The 20,326-nt window shown below is 38.7% G+C and overlaps 2 protein-coding genes across 3 annotated transcripts in view; both read left to right on the top strand.

The window, feature by feature from the left end:
• Positions 1-20,326, top strand: part of LOC133531428 (uncharacterized) — a 357,292-nt gene that overhangs the window by 2,104 nt on the left and 334,862 nt on the right. The window lies entirely within an intron of this gene.
• The window catches only part of LOC133531192 (kinesin-like protein Klp61F), a 44,904-nt gene that overhangs the window by 21,882 nt on the left and 2,696 nt on the right, over positions 1-20,326 (top strand). For both annotated transcript variants that reach the window (XM_061869337.1, XM_061869329.1), the window contains 9 exons: positions 9,391-9,482; positions 10,872-11,075; positions 11,947-12,114; positions 12,837-13,073; positions 14,541-14,673; positions 16,012-16,127; positions 16,864-16,995; positions 19,340-19,562; positions 19,964-20,076. In XM_061869337.1, the coding sequence (XP_061725321.1) occupies positions 9,391-9,482; positions 10,872-11,075; positions 11,947-12,114; positions 12,837-13,073; positions 14,541-14,673; positions 16,012-16,127; positions 16,864-16,995; positions 19,340-19,562; positions 19,964-20,076 (1,418 nt within the window). The remainder of the gene's footprint in view (positions 1-9,390; positions 9,483-10,871; positions 11,076-11,946; positions 12,115-12,836; positions 13,074-14,540; positions 14,674-16,011; positions 16,128-16,863; positions 16,996-19,339; positions 19,563-19,963; positions 20,077-20,326) is intronic.

Genomic DNA, 20,326 nt, shown 5'->3' with positions numbered 1-20,326 from the left:
GCTTTTAAGTTGGATTCCGGATCGATGTTAAACATTATTTCGAATATGAGTATTGAACAATGCAAGCATCGCACATTTCTCGCGTCAGCGTTAAAATTAAATGACTTTATAATAATTGCTGTATTTACGATTACGCCATACATCGATTTATGAATTAGTTTACGTTTATACGTGCTCCTAGGTTATCAATTAATACACCTTGGTTATCAATAAATACATATACCAAAATCAGTGTTTCCATCAAGACTACAATCAACCATCAAGAATCATATCAGCTCAGATGTACGATCCGTACAAGTATGATCGTTTAAACTTGAATACAGAGCTTATCCCTTATGATAAAAATGTTTATTCATATACAGAAAATACTGTTCCCATTATTGGTGCATGTATCTTACCATTACTATGTAAGGGTAAGATTTATGACATTAAATTTCTGGTAACATCGATGCCGTATCGAACTATTCTTGGTTTACGTGGATGTCTAGAATTAAACCTTATTCAAAGGGTAGACTCGCTAAATGTCGATAACTATGCAGAATTGTTTACTGGTCTAGGCAAACTGCCAGGTTTGCATAAAATAATAGTCGATAGAAATGTTCAGCCGTGTACCCATGGGTATGAGAGACAAGTTGCATGCAGAATTAATCAGAATCGAGCAATTAGGAGTCGTTCGTAAGATGACCCATCCCACTGAATGGGTTAACCCTATTGTAATAGCCGCTAAGAAGAGTGGCGAAATACGCCCTCCGGTCGACTTTGGCCACTTCCTAATTTGTCTCTTTCCAAACTTGTCCACTTCCTAACCTGTCTCTTTCTTAACATGTCAACTTCCAAACTTGACTTTTTCCTAACTTGTCCACTTCCTAACTAGTCTCTTTCCTAACTTGTCCACTGTATAATCGTTCCTAACTTGTCCACTGCCTAACTTGTCCACTTCCTAATTCGCCTATCAAATTTTATATTTTCCGATTGCAATGACTGTCACTTACAGAAAGACAGACAGACGGTTATGACGATAATATAAGGTTCTACGAATATTTTAACCATTTCGGCTCCTAAAAATCGTATAACTTACATTGGGACTTGAAACTAAGTCCTGGATGGATGTCAGTGTGTTGTCAGAAATATATTTATGAATAAGAAATTATCTATTTCTTTAAAAGTTATAGTTTCAATATCAAAGCCATACCCTCAAGTGTTTTTAGGTTCCCGTACCCTCAGGGCGGTGACAAATAAGCATACAGTCCTTCTGTTGGCAAGCAGTCACTGTACACTATAGGGAGCTGACTATCAAGGAAAAGGATGTTGTGGGAATGAACAAATTGGGAAGTTGGCGATTCTGGAAATGGACATGTTAGGAAATTACGAATAGGGAAGTGATAATTTAGGAAGTAGTCAACTTCGGAATCTATAAAGTGACAACTTAGGAAAAGGACGATGTTGGAGTGGACGAATTAGGAAGTGGACAAGTTTGGAAAGAGACAAATTTGGAAATGACCAAAGTCGACCGGAGCGGAAATACGTGTGTGTTTGGATCCGCGGGTTCTTAATAGTGCGGTGAAGCGGTCTCACTTCTCGTTGCCCACGGTGAGCGAGCTGGCGGCGCCAGCTGGTTTAGCGTGCTGGACGCGCGCTGCGGGTTCTGGATGCTGCAGCTGGACGAGGCCAGCGCGGATCTCTGCACGTTTGGAACACCCTTTGGGAGGTACCAATTTCTCAGGCTACCATATGGGGTCAGCTGTGCTCCAGAGGTGTTCCACGCGAGGGTTCGGCAGCATCTAGAAGATCTGGATGGTACAGACACATTCATAGATGATATTATTGTTTGGGGAGCTACTAGGGAGGAACATGATGCTAGACTCGAGCGACTACTGCGGCGAGCGAGAGAATTAGTATTCGTTTCAATAAGTCTAAGTGTAAGTTTGGATTGCGTCAGATTGTTTATTTGGGTCACGTGTTTGACGAGGAGGGGATGAGGCCGGATAACGCCAAGGTAAAGGCAATAGTAGATATGCCTGACCCGACTGATAGGAAATCGCTTGAGAGATTCTTGGGAATGGTAAATTATCTCTCTAAGTTTATTCCGAATTATTCTGAATCAGTGGCGGTACTAAGAAGCCTTCTTAGAAAGGATTCAGAATGGTTGTGGGAACGAGAACACACGGATGCGGTAAAAGCACTTAAAGCTAAAATTTCGTCCGCGCCGGTATTAGCGTTATACTCTGGGTGGTAGTTTCAGTAGACGCGAGTTCAGAGGCGGTGGGCGGCGTGGTCTTACAAGGCGGGCGGCCAGTCGAGTTCGCCTCCGTACAGACGCGCAACGCCGCTACGCGCAAATTGAAAAGGAAATGTTGGCAATAGTACACGCTTGTGAACGGTTCCATCAATATGCATTTGGTAGAAGTGACGTCACAATATAAACTGACCACAAGCCGCTCGAGTCGATTTTAAAAAAACCATTATCTTCTGTCCCGGCACGTCTACAACAAATAATGCTTCGAGTACAAGGTTACGATGGACACATTGTTGAGTGCAAACGTGTTTTATGATAGAAAACTTGCAGTTTAGTAACGAGAAACTAAATATGATTAGGAAACATGTACAGAGCGATAATGAGTGTACATCGTTAATAAATTATATAGTAAAGGGATGGCCAAAGAATAAATATGGGGTAGATCTGTCCAGCCGTATTTTTTGGCCCTACAGGAAAAGCCTTCAATACATGGACGGACTAATTTTAAAGGACGATCGAGTATTCCCGTACCCGTGCGGATGATGTACCGGAGAGATGGTAAGGCGAGTACACGAGGGCCACCTGGGCATCGAGCGCTGCAAGCGACGCGCACGCGAAGTTATGTTCTGGCCGGGGCTGAGCGAGCAGGTGCCAGACATGCCGTGGTGCAAGTTACGTTCGGACATCTTCGAATATAAAAATAAATACTACCTGCTTCTGGTGGACTATTTTTCGAGTTACGTGGATCAGAATCAGAATCAGATTTTTATTTGCTAAAACATGGTACAAAAGGTCATACATATAAAAAAGGAACTACATGTTTCGTCACAAAGACATGCAAATATTCAAGAATGTCATGTGTATCGCATGCATAAATTACTTATACCTACTCTATTACAAATGTATGTCATTGAGATATTCTTGAATGGTATAATATGCCTTAGATGCTAAAAATGTATACAATGCAGTTTTAAACTCTTTAATGTTTTCTTGTTTTAGGATGCTTAGTGGTAATTTATTAAATATTCGTGGGGCCATACCGATTATGTTTTTAGACACAAAGGCGGTTCTAGATGACTTATAATTAATTTTTCCCTGATGACGCAGGCTATTGAATTTTGTAAATTCGTTCATATTACATTTAACATAGGTTGCTATTTCATACACATATAAACAAGGAACTGTCAGTATTTTTAATTCTCTAAAATGAGTTTTACATGAATCCATGGTTGTAATACCGCATACTGATCTTAAACATTTCTTTTGACTCTTGAAAACCAATTCACGGTCAGTGGCATTTCCCCAAAACATTATACCATACCTTAAAGTAGCCGTTACATGTGCATGGTAGACTGTCAGTACAGCTGATTGGTTAACAACTTTCCTTAAATTATACAATGCATAACTAAATTGATTAAGTTTTGTACATATAATGTCAATTTGATTTTTCCATGTCAGACTACTATCTAAGCATAAACCTAAAAATTTTGTAGAGTCAGTTTCATTAATTCTTTGGTCTTGGTAAGTAATAACTAAATTAGGTGTGTTTTTGGTCCGCAAATTAAAGTTCATAAAGTTAGTTTTTTCAAGATTTACATGTAAGTTATTCTTATTAAGCCAATCAACAATACTATGTAGAGCTTGATTAATATTGTCCTGATGCACATGCATGTCTGTCTCCGTAAATATAATTGTGCTATCATCGGCAAACAATACCATTGGGTGGTTAACGGCCGTAGGTAGGTCATTAATGTATACAAGAAAGAGGAGTGGACCTAAAACACTACCTTGTGGTACGCCGTAGTTTATTTTTTTAAAGTTAGATACGTACTTGACTTCCTTTTTGGTCTTTGGACATATTCTATCGATTTGGGTGCACTGTTTACGTCCAGTTAAATATGATTTTATAAGCTCATGGACATTCCCCCGTACTCCGTATTGGTAGAGCTTTGACAAAAGTATTTGGTGGTCGACAAAATCAAAAGCTTTTGACATGTCCATGTACAGAGCGCAAACAGGTACCCTTTTATCAACTTGAGCCATAACTGTTTCTAGTAGATTATAAATAGCCATATTTATTGATTTATTTTTTCTGAACCCTTTTTGTTCTGGGGTAAATAAATCATTTTTTTCAAAGTATTGATATAAGTTATTAAAAATTACTTTTTCTATTATTTTAGAAAATATTGGTAGTAGGGCCACTGGCCTGTAATTACATAAATTTTCTCTTGCACCCTTTTTGTATAATGGACGAACAACTGCTACTTTTAACTTTTCGGGAAATTTACCTTCTGCAATGCATAAGTTTATGATATAGCTCAAAGGTGAAGCAATGGCAAATACAGCTTTTTTCACGACTTTGGTGGCTATTCCGTCGTAACCTGTACTAGTGGAATTTTTTAGAGAAGTAATAATTAAGTGGATGTCATAAGGATTGGTTGGAAGCATAAATAATGAATTGATCGAATTATATGTTAATGTGGAATTATTCTTATTATTATTGTTCAAATTTAATGATTTAGAATTTATTTGGTCAATGAAATAATTATTAAAAACTTGCGCAATCTGGCTTGCATCATGAATCATATTATCTCCACTTTTTATTTGTGTTATAGAGCAATTAGGGTAACGCGTTTTGTTCTTATTTACAATATTCCAAGTTGCTTTAGATTTATTTGCGGAGTTTTGAATAAAATAGTTATTTTGTGATTTTTTTGTTAAATTTATTATTCTTTTAAGCCTTTTGGAGTACTCTTTAAAATAATTACGATCCGATGGGTTTGGATTTAATCGGCATTTCCATAATAATTCACGCTTTCTCTTACAGCAATTTCGTATACCTTTAGTTATCCATTTAGGATTACTTACAGATAAACATTTTATGCGCTTGTTAGGGAAACAAAGGTTATAAAAGAGTTCGAAAAGCTCTGAAAAGTTATTATAAGCTTCTTCAGCAGTATTCGCCATGTACACACTATTATAATTTATACTACTTAAACATTCGACAAATTTATTTATATTCTGGGCACTCAAGTCTCTTCTAGTAATATACCAATGCGATAGAATTGAGGTTTTCCTAATAGGACATTTAAATATCTGACCTGTATGATCGGATAAAGCCATTTCTATTACTGTTGCTTTACCATTTCGCACATTATGGATGATGTTATCAATGCAGGTATTGCTCTGCAATCGCGTTGGTTCCGTTATTCCTAGTTTGAGATTATAGCTACTAAGTAAATTTTTAAAATCGATTGAATGTTTGGTCCGTTTTAAGGTGTCTATATTAAAATCACCACAAATGATAATTTTCTTCTGACTGTAACAAATTTCTCTTAAAATGATATTTAATGTGTCCAAAAAGATTATTAGATCTGTGTTTGGTACCCTATAAACACATAAAATTACAATCTTATGCTCTATAAGCTCTATTGCCGAACATTCCAAAACATTTGTAATAGATTTACTGCAGATGTTATCCAATGTTTTAAATGCATGCGTGCTTTTTACTAATATACAAGAGCCGCCATTTCTATTTTCCCTAGAGAAAAAAGCGGCAAGTTTAAAGTTAGGAATTAATAGCTGGCTTTCGTCACCCAATTTCATATTATGCTCCGTTATACATATGATATCTATTGGACTATCAGACTTCATAAGCTCCAGTAAATGCACACTTAATAAATCAGCTTTGTTTACAAGCCCATTGATATTTTGGTGTAATACGGAAATACTATTGATTACGAAATAAATTATTTGTGTGGTTATTCTTTACGGAATTGCTATTATTGTCTCTAAAACTGTCAGTAAATAAATCACCGCATACGCTCTCCGCGGCTTGCGAGTTCTTCGGGTTCTGCCCAGATGTAGAGTTTTGCTCTAAGACCGTAGATATAGAGTTTTTCTCTCGTTCGCTCGACAGGCTCTGCGCACTCCGTTCGCTCTCTGAGTTCAGAGCATCCGCTGAAATATGCACGTTTGTATTTTTTAATGTGTCTTGTGTAACCTGCTTGTACGATACCGGACAATGTTCTTTTCCATTGATGTACAGCTTATTATTTCGCATTATTGCATGTTTGCCCTCATGCCTGGCAGTTTTTAGGCACTCTCGTAAATAATAACGTCGCTCAAGTCCTTCTTTGTCTAAAATAGCCGATACAGAGTATCCTGAATATTTGAAGCAGTGTGAATTATTAAGAATATATTTTTTCATTCGATTACTTATTAATTCTATAATAAGAGGGCGACGGTTCCCTTTTCTCCCGGTCCGTTTAACTGATTCTACATAACCATTTATGTCAATACTTAGTAAGTCTTGAAACAAGTAGTTAATTCGGGTAATTACGTCTTCTTCTGATTCTCTATAATACTCGTCTAGGCCGTATAAAACTAATTTCCTTTTGTTGGTGTCACTATCGGTTTTTTGCAAATTTGTACCATTTTTAGTCTCCAGAATATTTTTAATGTCCTTAAGCTCTTTCTTTAACTCATAATTTTCGGTTTCTAATAAATTGATTTTTTCTTGCGTCTTTTGTAATTGCTGTTCGAAATATTGTTGTTTAGATATAATTGAGTTGTTCGTTTGAGTAAAATCGTCGCTAATTTTTGCGATACCTAAATTAATTTGGGCTTGTATTATTCCAGTCAAATTGCTAACGATTTTGTCGTAGTTAGCTTTCAGTTTGGTGTCAAGAAGAGTGCTAATTTGGTCGATTGTAACTGTTTCCCGTTCCTGATTTGTAGTTTGGTATTGTTGCGTTCCTATTGTGTCCCCAAACATGCTTCTTTCTGTGTCTTCTTGAAGTAAGTCATCTATGGACATATTTGTATTATCAGACATTGTTTCAAATGATTTGCGCACCGGTGTGTTATCGTTCTTTCGCCTAAGAGTAACATTAGCACAGGACGGACACCGCCACGCTCGTTTAAACTCTTCACTCATGCTTTCATATGTATTTTCGGACATACCAAGACACAGATAGTGACAGTTTTTCTGACATGAGTAGCATGTCAGCCGTTCAGAATTATTAATAATTTTAGCGGGGCACGCGAAACAATCCATTTTAATATTTAGGTATTTTAAATAATGTGACAAATCGTCCTTAATGTTCATTCGCTCCCAAGTCTAGCGGACGATTTCCGAATCGAAGCAATCATCCAATAGCTAAGCGAAACGAGTTTCTTAGCTATACCGAATATTCACGACTAATCCTTCTTGAAGTTGCTGCGAGTCTTTCTCGTTGCTAATAGGTCTACGAGCATATCCGAGCTATGCCGATGCTTATCTTGTTGATGATTGGGTTTTATGCACTACCGAGATTGTCCAAATGATATTCTCAACGCTAATTTGACGCCGAGTAACGCCGAGCTTATCCGAAACTTAGCAAGAATTCTGATTGGTCTCCAAATGCGCCCGCTATTCTAATTGGAGGTCAACGAATTGCAAAATATTACCAGTAAATCGATTATCATGGCGATGACCGAGCAGTTCTGCCGACACGGGGCCCCCATGGAATTGGTATCAGATAATGGGCCCGCTTATAGCTCTCGTAACTTTATTAATTTTTTATCGGATTGGGAAATAAAACATGTCACCTCTTAGCCTATGTATGCTCAATCTAACGGCAAATCTGAGCGTACAGTACGAACGGTGAAAAACTTATTAAAGAAATGTTTGGACTCCGGTCAAGATTATCGCATTAGCCTATTCAATTATAGAACGACGCCGCGAGAAAACTTACGATTCCCCTGCGCAAATCTTATTCGGTAGGCGTTTAAACACACGATTGCCGACATACAAATCTTTACTAATGGAACCAGTGGACAATAAAAATAATTACGCCGAGATGGAACGGCAACGACAAAAAATTAAGTCTACCTACGATAAATCTGCTCAGGACCTCCCTACACTACCTAACAATAGTGAAGTAGTGGTAGCGGACGGAAATAATCGGCGGTTTATGAAAATAGTTGACAGAGCGGCGGAACCACGGTCTTACATTCTACGAGATACAGTAGAGTACAGTAGGGGGGTACGAAGTACAGACGGAACCGCCGTCACATCATCAGCCGGGAACTGAAGCAGGAGCCCGTGCTCCCAGCTGCCGGCAACGATCCCGCTCTGCCCCCCGCCAGCAGCGACCCCGTTTTCCCATCAACCTCGACTGCGCAACATTCTGGTATGGCGGGAACACAACTCACTGAAAATAAAACGGCAATTTCTGGTCCTGTAGAAATAAAGATATGATATGTTGACATTTATTTACTGTGTGTATAAATAGCGACACAATTTTGCACGCCAATAAATGGCTGAATGTAAATGGAAACCCGAATAATCACCCTAACATCTTGTAACCTATATACCTACATTCTTGCAAATAAACATTTATCTTATCTTATCGTATCTTATCTAAAGCCACCCGTGACCAGAAGTAAAGCCCGAAAACTGGCAGAGCAAGCATTACAATATTTTAAGATGGATACTATTCCTTTAAATGTAACTATATTAGTTAAAACGGTAGTTATACTTACTTATTTCATTAAGAGTTAATTATATTATTTAGTATAAATATAATATTATAATAACAGACTTTAACGGATTCATACTAAAGGTATATACAGTAAAAATAAGTGTGCAATTATTTACGAAATCGAAAAATATGTATGTGCTAATAAGATCGCATCTTTTAAAAGACGGTTTAAAGGGAAACTGTATCTGTAGGGCTAAGATGGTCGGCTCTTTATCATTTGTCACCAAGCCTGTCACGTTCTAACAAGTATGTAATCGCGAAAGTGACAGGCATAGTGACAAGTGATAAAAATGGAACCATGAACCAGGTGGAGGGTATAGAATAGGTATTTAGATATAGCAATTTACGTTTCATCTGTAACAACTGTTGCTATAATGTAATATTAATAACAGTTTGAACCGTGCCTATTCTTATCGAGCCATATGTAAAATTAATGTTTTAGTTGTTATTTATTGCATAACGAGAGAGACGTAGTATATGTAACTTACGGGTAGATAGTTTAATAAAAGTGTACCCTCACTAGTAAAATAAATCAGTGTTTGTCTAGCAGGTTGTCTTTCACTACAATATTATTATTTAGTGGCGTTTCATTGTTATAAAATAGTATGAATCTTGTTTAAATTGCAGACAGCTACACATCGAGTAGCACAAGTAGCATGGAACAAGATAAAAAGAAGTTGGAAGAGCTTGCGCAGAAAATTCTTGAAACTACTAATGAGGTATGATTTTCTTGTTTGTAAAATTTTTTTTTTTTTTTACTTTCTCCTAATCAGAATTCGATACCGAATAATGTAATATTTTATTAAATTTTTAGCAGACCGCCGTAGTAGTTTTAAAGTGCCGCTTAAAATGCTTTTGTTTTGAAAATGTTACAAAGTCTTTTTTTGGTCATTTCGCGTTCCGGATACGGCACGCCACTTTGCCCCTTCTTCTTTAGTATGTTACATCTATTTTAGTATAATTTATATATTACTTAAAATAAAATAGTTTGATTTGTTTCCAAAAACTCATATTTCGTGAACCGGGTGGCCGAAAGGTACATGCACTTAACGCGCTAGCAGAAGGACCCTGATTTATTTCCAGCTCTGGGCATTGGAGGTTTTGGGTCACTTTTTCTTCATATATATGACATTTATTTCGGTTAGAAATTTATATAGTAATGCTTCATAACATAAATTAAAATGTTTTCAGAATAATTTGTTTCTAATTGTCATAGTTTGGTTTTACAACACAGACACGTCCAGTTGCCGAATAGGGATTATAACAGTGCAGAAAATAGGAAATTCGCAACGAGTGGTGAAAAATTAAAACACGAGCTACGAATTACCTATTCGCACGTGTATCGTATAACATTTTACAGTACATATGGTTCTTTAAAGTTTCGACATATGCACAGAAAGTGCTCATTCCCGCACGCGTGAGCTGAACATTTGCATACATACGTAAGTCGGGTGATAATGCAATATTATGGTACCATCAAGCTGATCTGATGATGGAGACAGGAGGTAGCCATAGGAACTCTGTGATAAAACAACGCAGCCTATACTTTGTATCTTTAGGTATTTAAAAAAAGGTAAACAAAATCTACCCTCAAATGTTTCCTTAAGCTAGTTGAGGGTAAATGAAAACATTACATGATCAAATAATGTAGGTTTTAAGTCAATTTGTTCAGTGACAGATCCAGGTGGTTTTGTATTTGGTTGGTTCACCAATAAATATTATAACTACCCGAAAATTTATAAATTTTTTGTTTACTTTTATTTAAATACCTAAAGATACAGACTACAATTGTGTTTGGGGTTTTTAGAATCGTCTCGATGAGTGAAAAAAGTACAGTCAGCGATAAAAGCTTGTACCAAAATTTTTGCCAAAAACTTATTATATTCGATCGATTGCAAATGTAGAACATGGTAAAATATTATAATTTTTAATTTGTAACTTTATTGAACACATTATGTGAATATTTTCATATTATTATCTAGATGTTGGTATTAACTAAAATCCGCTTAACTTCATTTCACTAATTGTAATTTTGACATGTAATGTATGCGTACATTATTAATAATAAATATGAATATGGATCGACATCTGTGATTGAATGATTTCAGACGTCATCAACATCCAACAACCAGTACGAGACGTTCGTAAACGTGTTATCTCGCGGTCGGGAGGAGCTGACGGCGGGCCCGAGCAGTCTGTACGCGTCGTTCCGCGCCGCGCTGCTCGCCTGCCTGCAGCGCGCCGCTGCGGGAAAACAACGCGTCAGCGAATGGGATGCACCGCAGGCCATTGAGAAATTAGTGCAAGGATGGGTAACTAATATGTATACTTCTATTTGTTTCTAAGGGGCTGGACATGCTTGGACCCGCAATGCGAAGGACAGGACATACTGAAGAGAGCTTTGCCCGAAACTGGGTATTTCAATAAAAATTAAATGTATAAATTATTTAATATGAGAAATAAGGCTATATTATTATACTTCTTTCGATTTGTCCATTTAAATTTTATTAGGGGCGTACATGATCTGCAGACGACAGCGTAGGTTCATCTTTGAATGTAACAACTTTCTCTGCGTGTCTTGAATTATTTCCAACTTTGCCTAAAAAGGATTTATTAGTAGGCGGGCCACACAGAGCGAACGTACATGCGAGGCATTTTCCTCGTGCACAAAGAGGCCGGTGTAGACGTGCCTCGGGCGAGCGCGACCTTGGCCGGTCGGTTTTTCGGCATGCCTAAAGGTGCCTCAGACGTTTGCCGCGCGCTGTCTAGACGTGTTTATTTATGGTGCGCATGGTTATTTTGTTCGTACTTACGTTAAAAGTTGTGTAAACATGACAACGTTCGAAAAAAATAATAATAACAAGTGTCGTTAATTATCATGTTCTTCTTTTCTTCCTCATTTGCTTTTGAATTGCTTTAAATAGCAGTATAAAAGAAACACAAGCCACTGCATTCATTACGTGCGGCGCCATTTTGAACAGCTGACCGAGTGACGCCATCTTGCCAAGCAAATTGGTTTGGATGAGATAAAACATACACGAGCACGCAGCCTCGCGAGGCAATTTCCTCGCGAGGCTTTTCGCTCTGTGTGGACCCACCTATTAATAAAGTATCTTTTTATGAGACTCCTTTTTATTTCCTATTGTGCCCGTTCGATAACAATTAAAATTGACATATTTCCAGCTCAACGACAGTACAGAGCGCGTGGCCTCCCTGCGCCGATCGCACGAGTGCTATCACAGTTCTGCCTCCGAGGCGGAGGCGCGGCGCATCGAGCTATACAAGAGACAACGTGACGCTCGCAGACAACGCGTGTTGAAAGCTAGCGGGAGAATTGATGCCGCATTAACTGTAAGCACAAAAATACATACATCATTTTCTATGAATGATATCTAGGAGACATTGGAATTTTGATCTGTTTTAAACTACTCAGAAATATTTTCCTTATAAAAATGTTAAGATGAAATAATGAAATCATAATAATGAAATAATTTATTAATGCACGTGAAGAATAGGTTACATCTTTTAGCTAATATTGCTACTCTAGTAGTCTCACCAAACTCTACCTTTTCAGGCTCTTTCTCTACTTTTTTCATGAAAAGATTTACAACGGTTCAATAGTCCTCTTTTACATGGTTCAGGAAGCCACCTTCTAAAAGAGGACTACAACCTATCTAGATAGCAACAACGGAGACAGGGATAACGAACACAATGCCTGCCAAGAATGATGTGTTCAACTGTTCACACACAATCAAATAATGTAGTGTATTATAAAACATGTTATCACCGTCTGCTGCTCAAATTAAACGAAAAAAAGTGCCCCCAGTTTTCATACAAAGTTTAGGAGTCAGTTGTGTGACAATTCATACAAAATGTATGTGAAAATACGTCACAAAACAATTTTTTTTTCGGACACTTTTTTTTTCCTTTTTAAATCGATAATCTTCGTGTTTCTGAGTAGGAATAACTCAAAAGTTGATAGTTTTTCGAAAAAAGAAAATGGGGCAATTTTTCTGAAAATGCCCTTAATATTCATTATTTGAAAAACACCGAAGTAATCTTTATTTTTCCAGCAACTACAAACCGAGAGGTCTCACCTAGAAAACCGCGTCACGAAACAACTGTCCGACATCGAACACGAGCGCCGGGAGGGCGAGGCGCGCCTGGAGCGCTGGGCCGAGGAGGAGCGCCTGCGACTGGCGCGACACGTCGAGGCCGAGCGCCAAGCGCTCTACGCCAGGCTCGACAAGAGGATAGCTGATGTCGAACACGAGAAGAACACTTTAGAAGAACGGCTCAGGAATATCGAGGTTAGTACACGCCAAAATAAAACTTGTGAATACTATCAGTAGTTACAGCTTGTCGTTCAAATAACATGACTCTTTAAGATTAAGGGTCCGTTTCACAAAGTATGAGAGTATTGGATACCTAATTAACTAACAAATTAATTGCCAAATAAAACTACTTGCAAAACTTAGCACTTTATCTATCAGTTAAGATAAAGATAGTTTATTATTCAAGTAGGCATATTACAATGCGCTTATGAACGTCAAATAAAGCTAAACCGGCTCTGACCCTACACCTCTGACCCGAGAAGATTTAAATCCCCCCTCAATTGGAGCTTTTAAGCTTGTGAAACGCCAATGTTGACTTTAATCATCAAATAAATGGTAAGTAGATTGTTCAGGACTTTACTTGGACATTGTGAAATAGACCCTTAAAATCATAAACTCGCTATTTAAGAATCAAACGAATGATAACATGTCAAATGAAGATATAGTGCATATTGCCCATGCTGAATTGGCGTAGTCTGTAAACTTAATGTATGAAACATAAGAAACACGCACTGCATAGACGACCGGTCTGGCCTAGTGGGTAGTGACCCTGCCTATGAAGCCGATGGTCCCGGGTTCAAATCCTGGTAAGGGCATTTATTCGTGTGATGAGCATGGATATTTGTTCCTGAGTCATGGATGTTTTCTATGTATTTAAGTATTTATAGATATGTATATATTATATATATCGTTGTCTAAGTACCCGCAACACAAGCCTTATTGAGCTTACCGTGGGGCTTAGTCAATTTGTGTAATAATGTCCTATAATATTTATATTTATATTACTGCATGCCCAATACGCACAATACGCACAGGACAAAAAAATGGCGTGAACATCTCCAATAACGATGCATACACTACAACACGTATGAACGAATAAATACGGGGTCCATTGACCATGAATAGGTGGATCCACACAGAGCGAGCAGCGTCGCGAGGAAATTCTCTCGCGCGGCAAACGGCTCATGTACCGAGGCACATATACATTGACCATTTGCCGCGCGAGGAAATTTGGTCTTTTTAATGACTTGCACAGGGAAAAGCATAAAGCTAAAAATTCTAAATTAAAAATAGCGCCCCATGATTTTTGCCTGTGTGTGTATGTATCGTTTTCTAAAAATAGTACTTATGTATAGCTTAGCTCTAACAACATATGACGACCGGTTTGGCCTAGTGGGTAGTGACCCTGCCTACGAAGCTGATGGTCCCGGGTTCAAATCCTGGTAAGGGCATGTATTTGTGTGATGAGCATGGATATTTGTTCCTGAGTCATGGGTGTTTTCTATGTATTTAAGTATTTATATATTATATATATCGTTGTCTAAGTACCCTCAACACAAGCCTTATTGAGCTTACTGTGGGACTTAGTCAATTTGTGTAATAATGTCCTATAATATTTATTTACTTATTTATTTATTTAGTTATTATTTATTGTTTGTCCAGTCATGGCGGGCGGAGCAAATGGCGGCGGCAGAGGAAGAAAACAAGATGGCGGACGCCGATCTCGCGGAGTGCGAGGCCGGCGGCACTGCGTGCCTCAAGTGCATGGACAAGTACAGCAAGGAGCTTGTCGAGGGTAAGGAAGCCTTCATAATTACGTGAGGTGTTCAGGAAGATGGTCGACACGTGGGTATAGGGGGTCTCGGCAAGTACCACGTCATTTATAACATCCTCAAAACACCTCATACAATTAATAATACGGTGTATTTGTATAATTGAGTTCCTCATCCATAACTCTTATTATTATTTTGTTTGTGTTTGTCATTCATTCGTCGTTACTTCTGTTCTACTCATTTCCTCAAAGGTTAACTGAAAGAGATGCCATCCAGGGATAAGTTCGCTTTTGTTGTATTTAATTTACAACTGTGTTTTTCGTTTTTTTTGTTTCTATGTGCAATAAAGTATGTACATTATCCGAAAATTACAACGAAATTGAACAAACTTCCTGCACGAAATCAGACCTTTTTATATAAGTGATATGTTTCATCTATCACAAATCTATGTGTCATCGTCGAGTCTAGTTGTTCCTAGAAACAAGTGCCAAGCGGTATCGCTCACAACTATACTCTGTATCTTTAGGTATTTAAATAAAAGTAAACAAAATCTACTCTCAAATGGCTCCTTGAGCCAGTAGATGAAAACATTACATGATCAAATAATGTAGGTTAACATCCACTGAAAAAAATAGATAGCCGAACTGGTTTTGTAACTTTACTAAATAACTAAACTACGGTTATAAGAAAATAAACTTTGCATAAATTTACAAACTTATTTTACAGTACATATGGGGCTACTTTATAGCACTAGTGCGAGAAGTAGCATATTACGTTACTGTGTCGAACATTTAAAGGGCCATATGTACTGTAAAACGTTGTACGATACATGTGCGAATAGGTAATTCGCAACTCGTGTCGATTTAAAACACTCCCTTCGGTCGTGTTTTAATTTATCGCCACTCGTTTCGAATTTCCTATTTTTCGCACTTGTATCGTAATGTACTATTGTAGTGTATACCCAGTACCTGAACACTGATAGCCAAACACGGTTTTGTAACATATAACACATAGTTCGCAAGTCCCAATTTTTGTGTAAACAGTAACCAAAATTTTGTTACAGTTATGCAAACATTTCTTTCAGTGTCAGGTCGTTCAGTGACAGATCCAGGCGGTTTTATATTTGGTTGGTTCACCAATCAATGTTATAACTACCCGAAAATTTACAAATTGTTTATTGTTATTTAAATACCTAAAGATACAGGGTATAAAGTGATCTTGCAATGACTACCGCTATTATAATAATAACAACACAAGCATTGTTTTGTTTACCGGGCGGCTCCATCCCCTGCATCACAAAAATGTATATTATTAGGAAATAAAGAATTTTTGTATTTGTATTTTGTAAAAAAAAAATGCAGGTACGATCGCTCTGAACGCGGACCTGCGAGCGTTCTCGGGCAACATCGTGCACGTGACGGAGCACTACAACAAGGAGCTGCTGGACCTGCTCACGAGTGCCACGGAACAGATCGAGGTACGCATGACACTTATCAAACCCCCCTATTCTGAGATCCGATCATTTTCAATTGGGTACTTGACACATGTTCAATATTATAACTAAATTTAGCTAAAGGGATAGAAAATGAGCCATCTATTATAAAAAAAAGTGGAATTTAAAAAGACATATTGAGATTATAAAAAAATACAAGGCTCCAGTCCCAAAAAAAATTTTTTTTGGCTAACAAAAAGAAAAAAAAAATGGTTTAGAAAATAAATTGGATGATAACTATATACATAAACGCAATATTTCAGGGTCAATGTGACGTCACATTACAATATCATTTTGTTAGAGGCGTTTCAATCGTAGAGTGCGAGCGTCAGACTTTAACTCTCATTTCTGACCTTTGTGTTGCTTAAATGCCATGAGTCCTATATAGGGACCGTGCGCGTTGGAGGGTCTGCCATCTTGTGGCCTGAATCGGAACCATAAACATGTACATGTACACGTCACGTGTTTTCTTGTGCATAGTAGGTTCTGCCATCTTGTGGGCTACATCGGAACAAAAAACATCACATTTATGCCTCGCGCCAAAAATCTGACGGCTTCTGTGCTGCCTCCTACAGTTCATGCACGCTCCCTATAGACATTTGATCCCCAAGAAAATCAAGATCGATTGATATTATTTACAAAAAACTGTCAAGTAGCCAATTGAATGATTCTGTTTCTTACCTATTTTTTTGTTTTGAAACCATTTTTGTGTGTTCCACAGCAAGAGGCGAACTCTGCCATCGCGTTAGGAGAGCAGAGCACGCAGCAGCTGTGCGAGCGCACCAACGACACGCTGGACAGTGTCCTGGCCGGCAACAAGCAGCTGCTGGATGCCGTCATGCAGAAGATTGAGGTACGTCCATTAGTTTTTTTTTAATACCACGACGGTGGCAAACAAGCATACGGCCCGCCTGATGGTAAGCAGTCACCGCAGCCTATGGACGCCTGCAACTCCTTTTAAGACCCTTTAAAAACATGTACACTCCTTTTTTAACCGACTTCAAAAAAGGAGGAGGTTCTCAATTCGACTGTTTTTTTTTGTATGTATGTTACTCGATATCTCCGAGAATCGTGAACCGATTTTCAATTTTTTTATTTATTTCATCGGGTATAAACCCGAGATGGTCCCGTTGGCGCCAAGTTGATGATGGGATTTTGGAGAAATCGAGGGAACTCTTCAAATGTTATAGGTACATGTATGGCGCTTTTGGTAATTTTTGAAGTCGAATTTATTTTTATTTTGATGAACCCCATACTGTAGACCCTCGGAAAAACCTCGGAAGGGAGCTCATTCCACAGCTGGAGCTCTCCGATTATAGTAGCTTTCTAATGCTCTAGTCTCTGACTATAGTTCGCTCGCTTTAACAATGCAGTGAATCGTCATTGCCCGCTGGCCTAACCACGTCCCCAAACCAATCAAATCGTTCCTGATTCGAATGTCAAGTTCACAGTGACAAGTTGAAGGCATATGAACTTACAACGGTTGTGTCCTGTTCTTTTTTTTTTTTTTATACTACGTCGGTGGCAAACAAGCATACGGCCCGCCTGATGGTAAGCAGTCTCCGTAGCCTATGTACGCCTGCAATTCCAGAGGAGAGGAGAGGAGGAGAGGATTGTGTGATAACCAAAAGGACAAAAATTTGACTCGAAAAATTTCACATGCATATTTTGACGACCGCTTTGGCCTAGTGGGTAGTGACCCTGCCTACGAAGCTGATGGTCCCGGGTTCAAATCCTGGTAAGGGCATTTGTTCGTGTGATGAGCATGGATATTTGTTCCTGAGTCATGGGTGTTTTCTATGTATTTAAGTATTTATAAATATTTATATTATGTATATCGTTGTCTAAGTACCCTCAACACAAGCCTTACTGGGACTTAGTCAATTTGTGTAATAATGTCCTATAAATATTTATTTATTTATATACTCACCCGGAGGGGCAAGCAGAAACCACGGATTTCCACTTGCTACGATCCTGACATACCTCTTTCGCTTCCTTCATTTTCATGACATTTCTCTCATACATGCTCGCCGGTTTAGGGTGCTTTTGACCTGGCCTTTCTTCAGGATTTCCCCGATTTGATCGGAGAAAGTCCGCCGAGGTCTACCCCTTCCAGCTCCCTCTTCTACTTCTCCCTTATACATTATTTTTGTTAGCCTTCTTTCACTTATTCCTTCCGCGTGTCCAAACCATCTCAACCTATCTTTCACAATTTTTGTCACTACATCTTCGTTCAGTCACTTTGCGTTATCACACTGTTCCTAATTCTATCTTGTAATTTCACATCACACACCTCCCGACGCTCTCATTTCCACTGCATTCACTTGGCTCTGATGCCTTTTCTGCCATATCCTAAAATTCCACATGATTTTATAATGTTGCCAAATATTAGAGTCATAAAACCCTGCTTAAAAAAAGAAAAATAAATAAATAAAATCATTTATTTCAAGCTTTTGCTCATATCACACTTAAATATTTACATTATAAAATTAGACATACATGATTTAATAGTATTTTATGCAATAGTTGTATAAGAAGGGTCAAAAAAGGCGAGTGGCGTGAGTTACAATGTGAGCCGGAGCCGAACATTGTAAAGGAATACGCCACGAGCATTTTTTGACATACTTATACAACGTTGCATATAATACTTTTCCTACGAGTCAACAAAAATAAATCTGAATTTAGGTAAACAAAGCAAAAGTATATAGCCAAGACGCGCGAGCCCCCGGCCGGTCAGCGACACCTTCTCGTAACTCGTGAGGCCCTGGTACTTGCTACTTGCTAAATTAATTTTTTGGACAGTTTTTTCTCAATTTTGGCCACCGTAGCCTGCGGAGACTAACAAGCAACGCTAAGCGGTCTTCGTAGTCTATGGGTGTTGCTATATTACGGGTGTCACATGCGTGTTGACTTATGAAGTAATTGTTTTTACTATGCAACCAAATGAATATTTTGTAAGTTGGCAGCAATGCACTTAGTTTAAAATTGTATTCGTTTTAATTTGTTAGGTTGGTAGCCATTAATCGCAGTAACGTTATAGCGATTAAAAGCACAAGTGCTGTTATGAGGAATAGACAATATAGACTTTTCTTGAGACCTTTTATCTATGTTCTTATATTCGTGTTAATGAATGCATAAATGACAGATAACAGTAGAGGAGTAGGAAAACGTGGTTAATGTGCACTGTCTGTCCACAGGCGTCAGCCGCTGCGACCGTATCCTCGTTAGCGACCGTGTCGTCGTCCACGGCCGGCCTCGTGCAGCGCTCCCGCGCGGCGCTGGCGGCGCAGCGCGGCGCCGTGCAGGGGCTGCTGCAGCGCGCCGCCGTGTTCCACGACGACGTGCGGCGCGCGCTCGCTCACCACGAACAGCTCGAGGGGAGGGCGTTTGGGGAGGACTTCAAGCTGTACTCGCCCACTGGTAACTTCGATTGGCTGCTGTCACGACATTCCTATACACTGCTGACTGTGCAGGACGTTGCGCAACTTGTTTTCTGTGATATGATTTTAGACGACCGGTTTGGCCTAGTGCGTGACCCTGCCTACGAAGTTGACGGTCCCGGGTTCAAATCCTGGTAAGGGCATTTATTCGTGTGATGAGCATGGATATTTGTTCCTGAGTCATGGGTGTTTTCTATGTATTTAAGTATTTATAAATATTTATATACCTATTATATATATCGTTGTCTAAGTACCCTCAACACAAGCCTTATTGAGCTTACTGTTGGACTTAGTCAATTTGTGTAATAATGTCCTATAATATTTATTATTATTATTTTATTTATTATATGTAATATAAAGTGATGTGATATTGTGTGTCAGGCAAGACGCCGGTGCGGCAGGAGTACCGCTTCCCGCGCGCGCTGGCGGCCACGTCGCCGCCCGACCGCATCCTCGCGCGGTTCCGCGCCATGCGGCACAACGGACACGACGAGGTAACTTATCATAATAAAAAAATAAAAAAATAATTTCCAGCTGTACTCGCCCACTGATTAGTATCATTTTGGTTACTGTGTCTTCATCCACGGCCGGCCTCATACAACAGTCCCGTACAGCTTTTGGATACCCTATTGAATATTTGTTTATTTATTTATTAATCAATCAATCAATCAAATTCCTTGCCTTTTAAACACATTATTAACCGACTTCAAAAAAGGAGAAGGTTCTCAATTCGACTGTTTTTTT

The sequence above is a fragment of the Cydia pomonella genome, chromosome 2 (assembly GCF_033807575.1).
Source record: "Cydia pomonella isolate Wapato2018A chromosome 2, ilCydPomo1, whole genome shotgun sequence".
NCBI classification, from domain to species: Eukaryota; Metazoa; Arthropoda; class Insecta; order Lepidoptera; family Tortricidae; genus Cydia; species Cydia pomonella.
The sequence above is the reverse complement of the archived record's forward strand: the minus strand, read 5'-3'. Positions and strand labels throughout refer to the sequence as shown.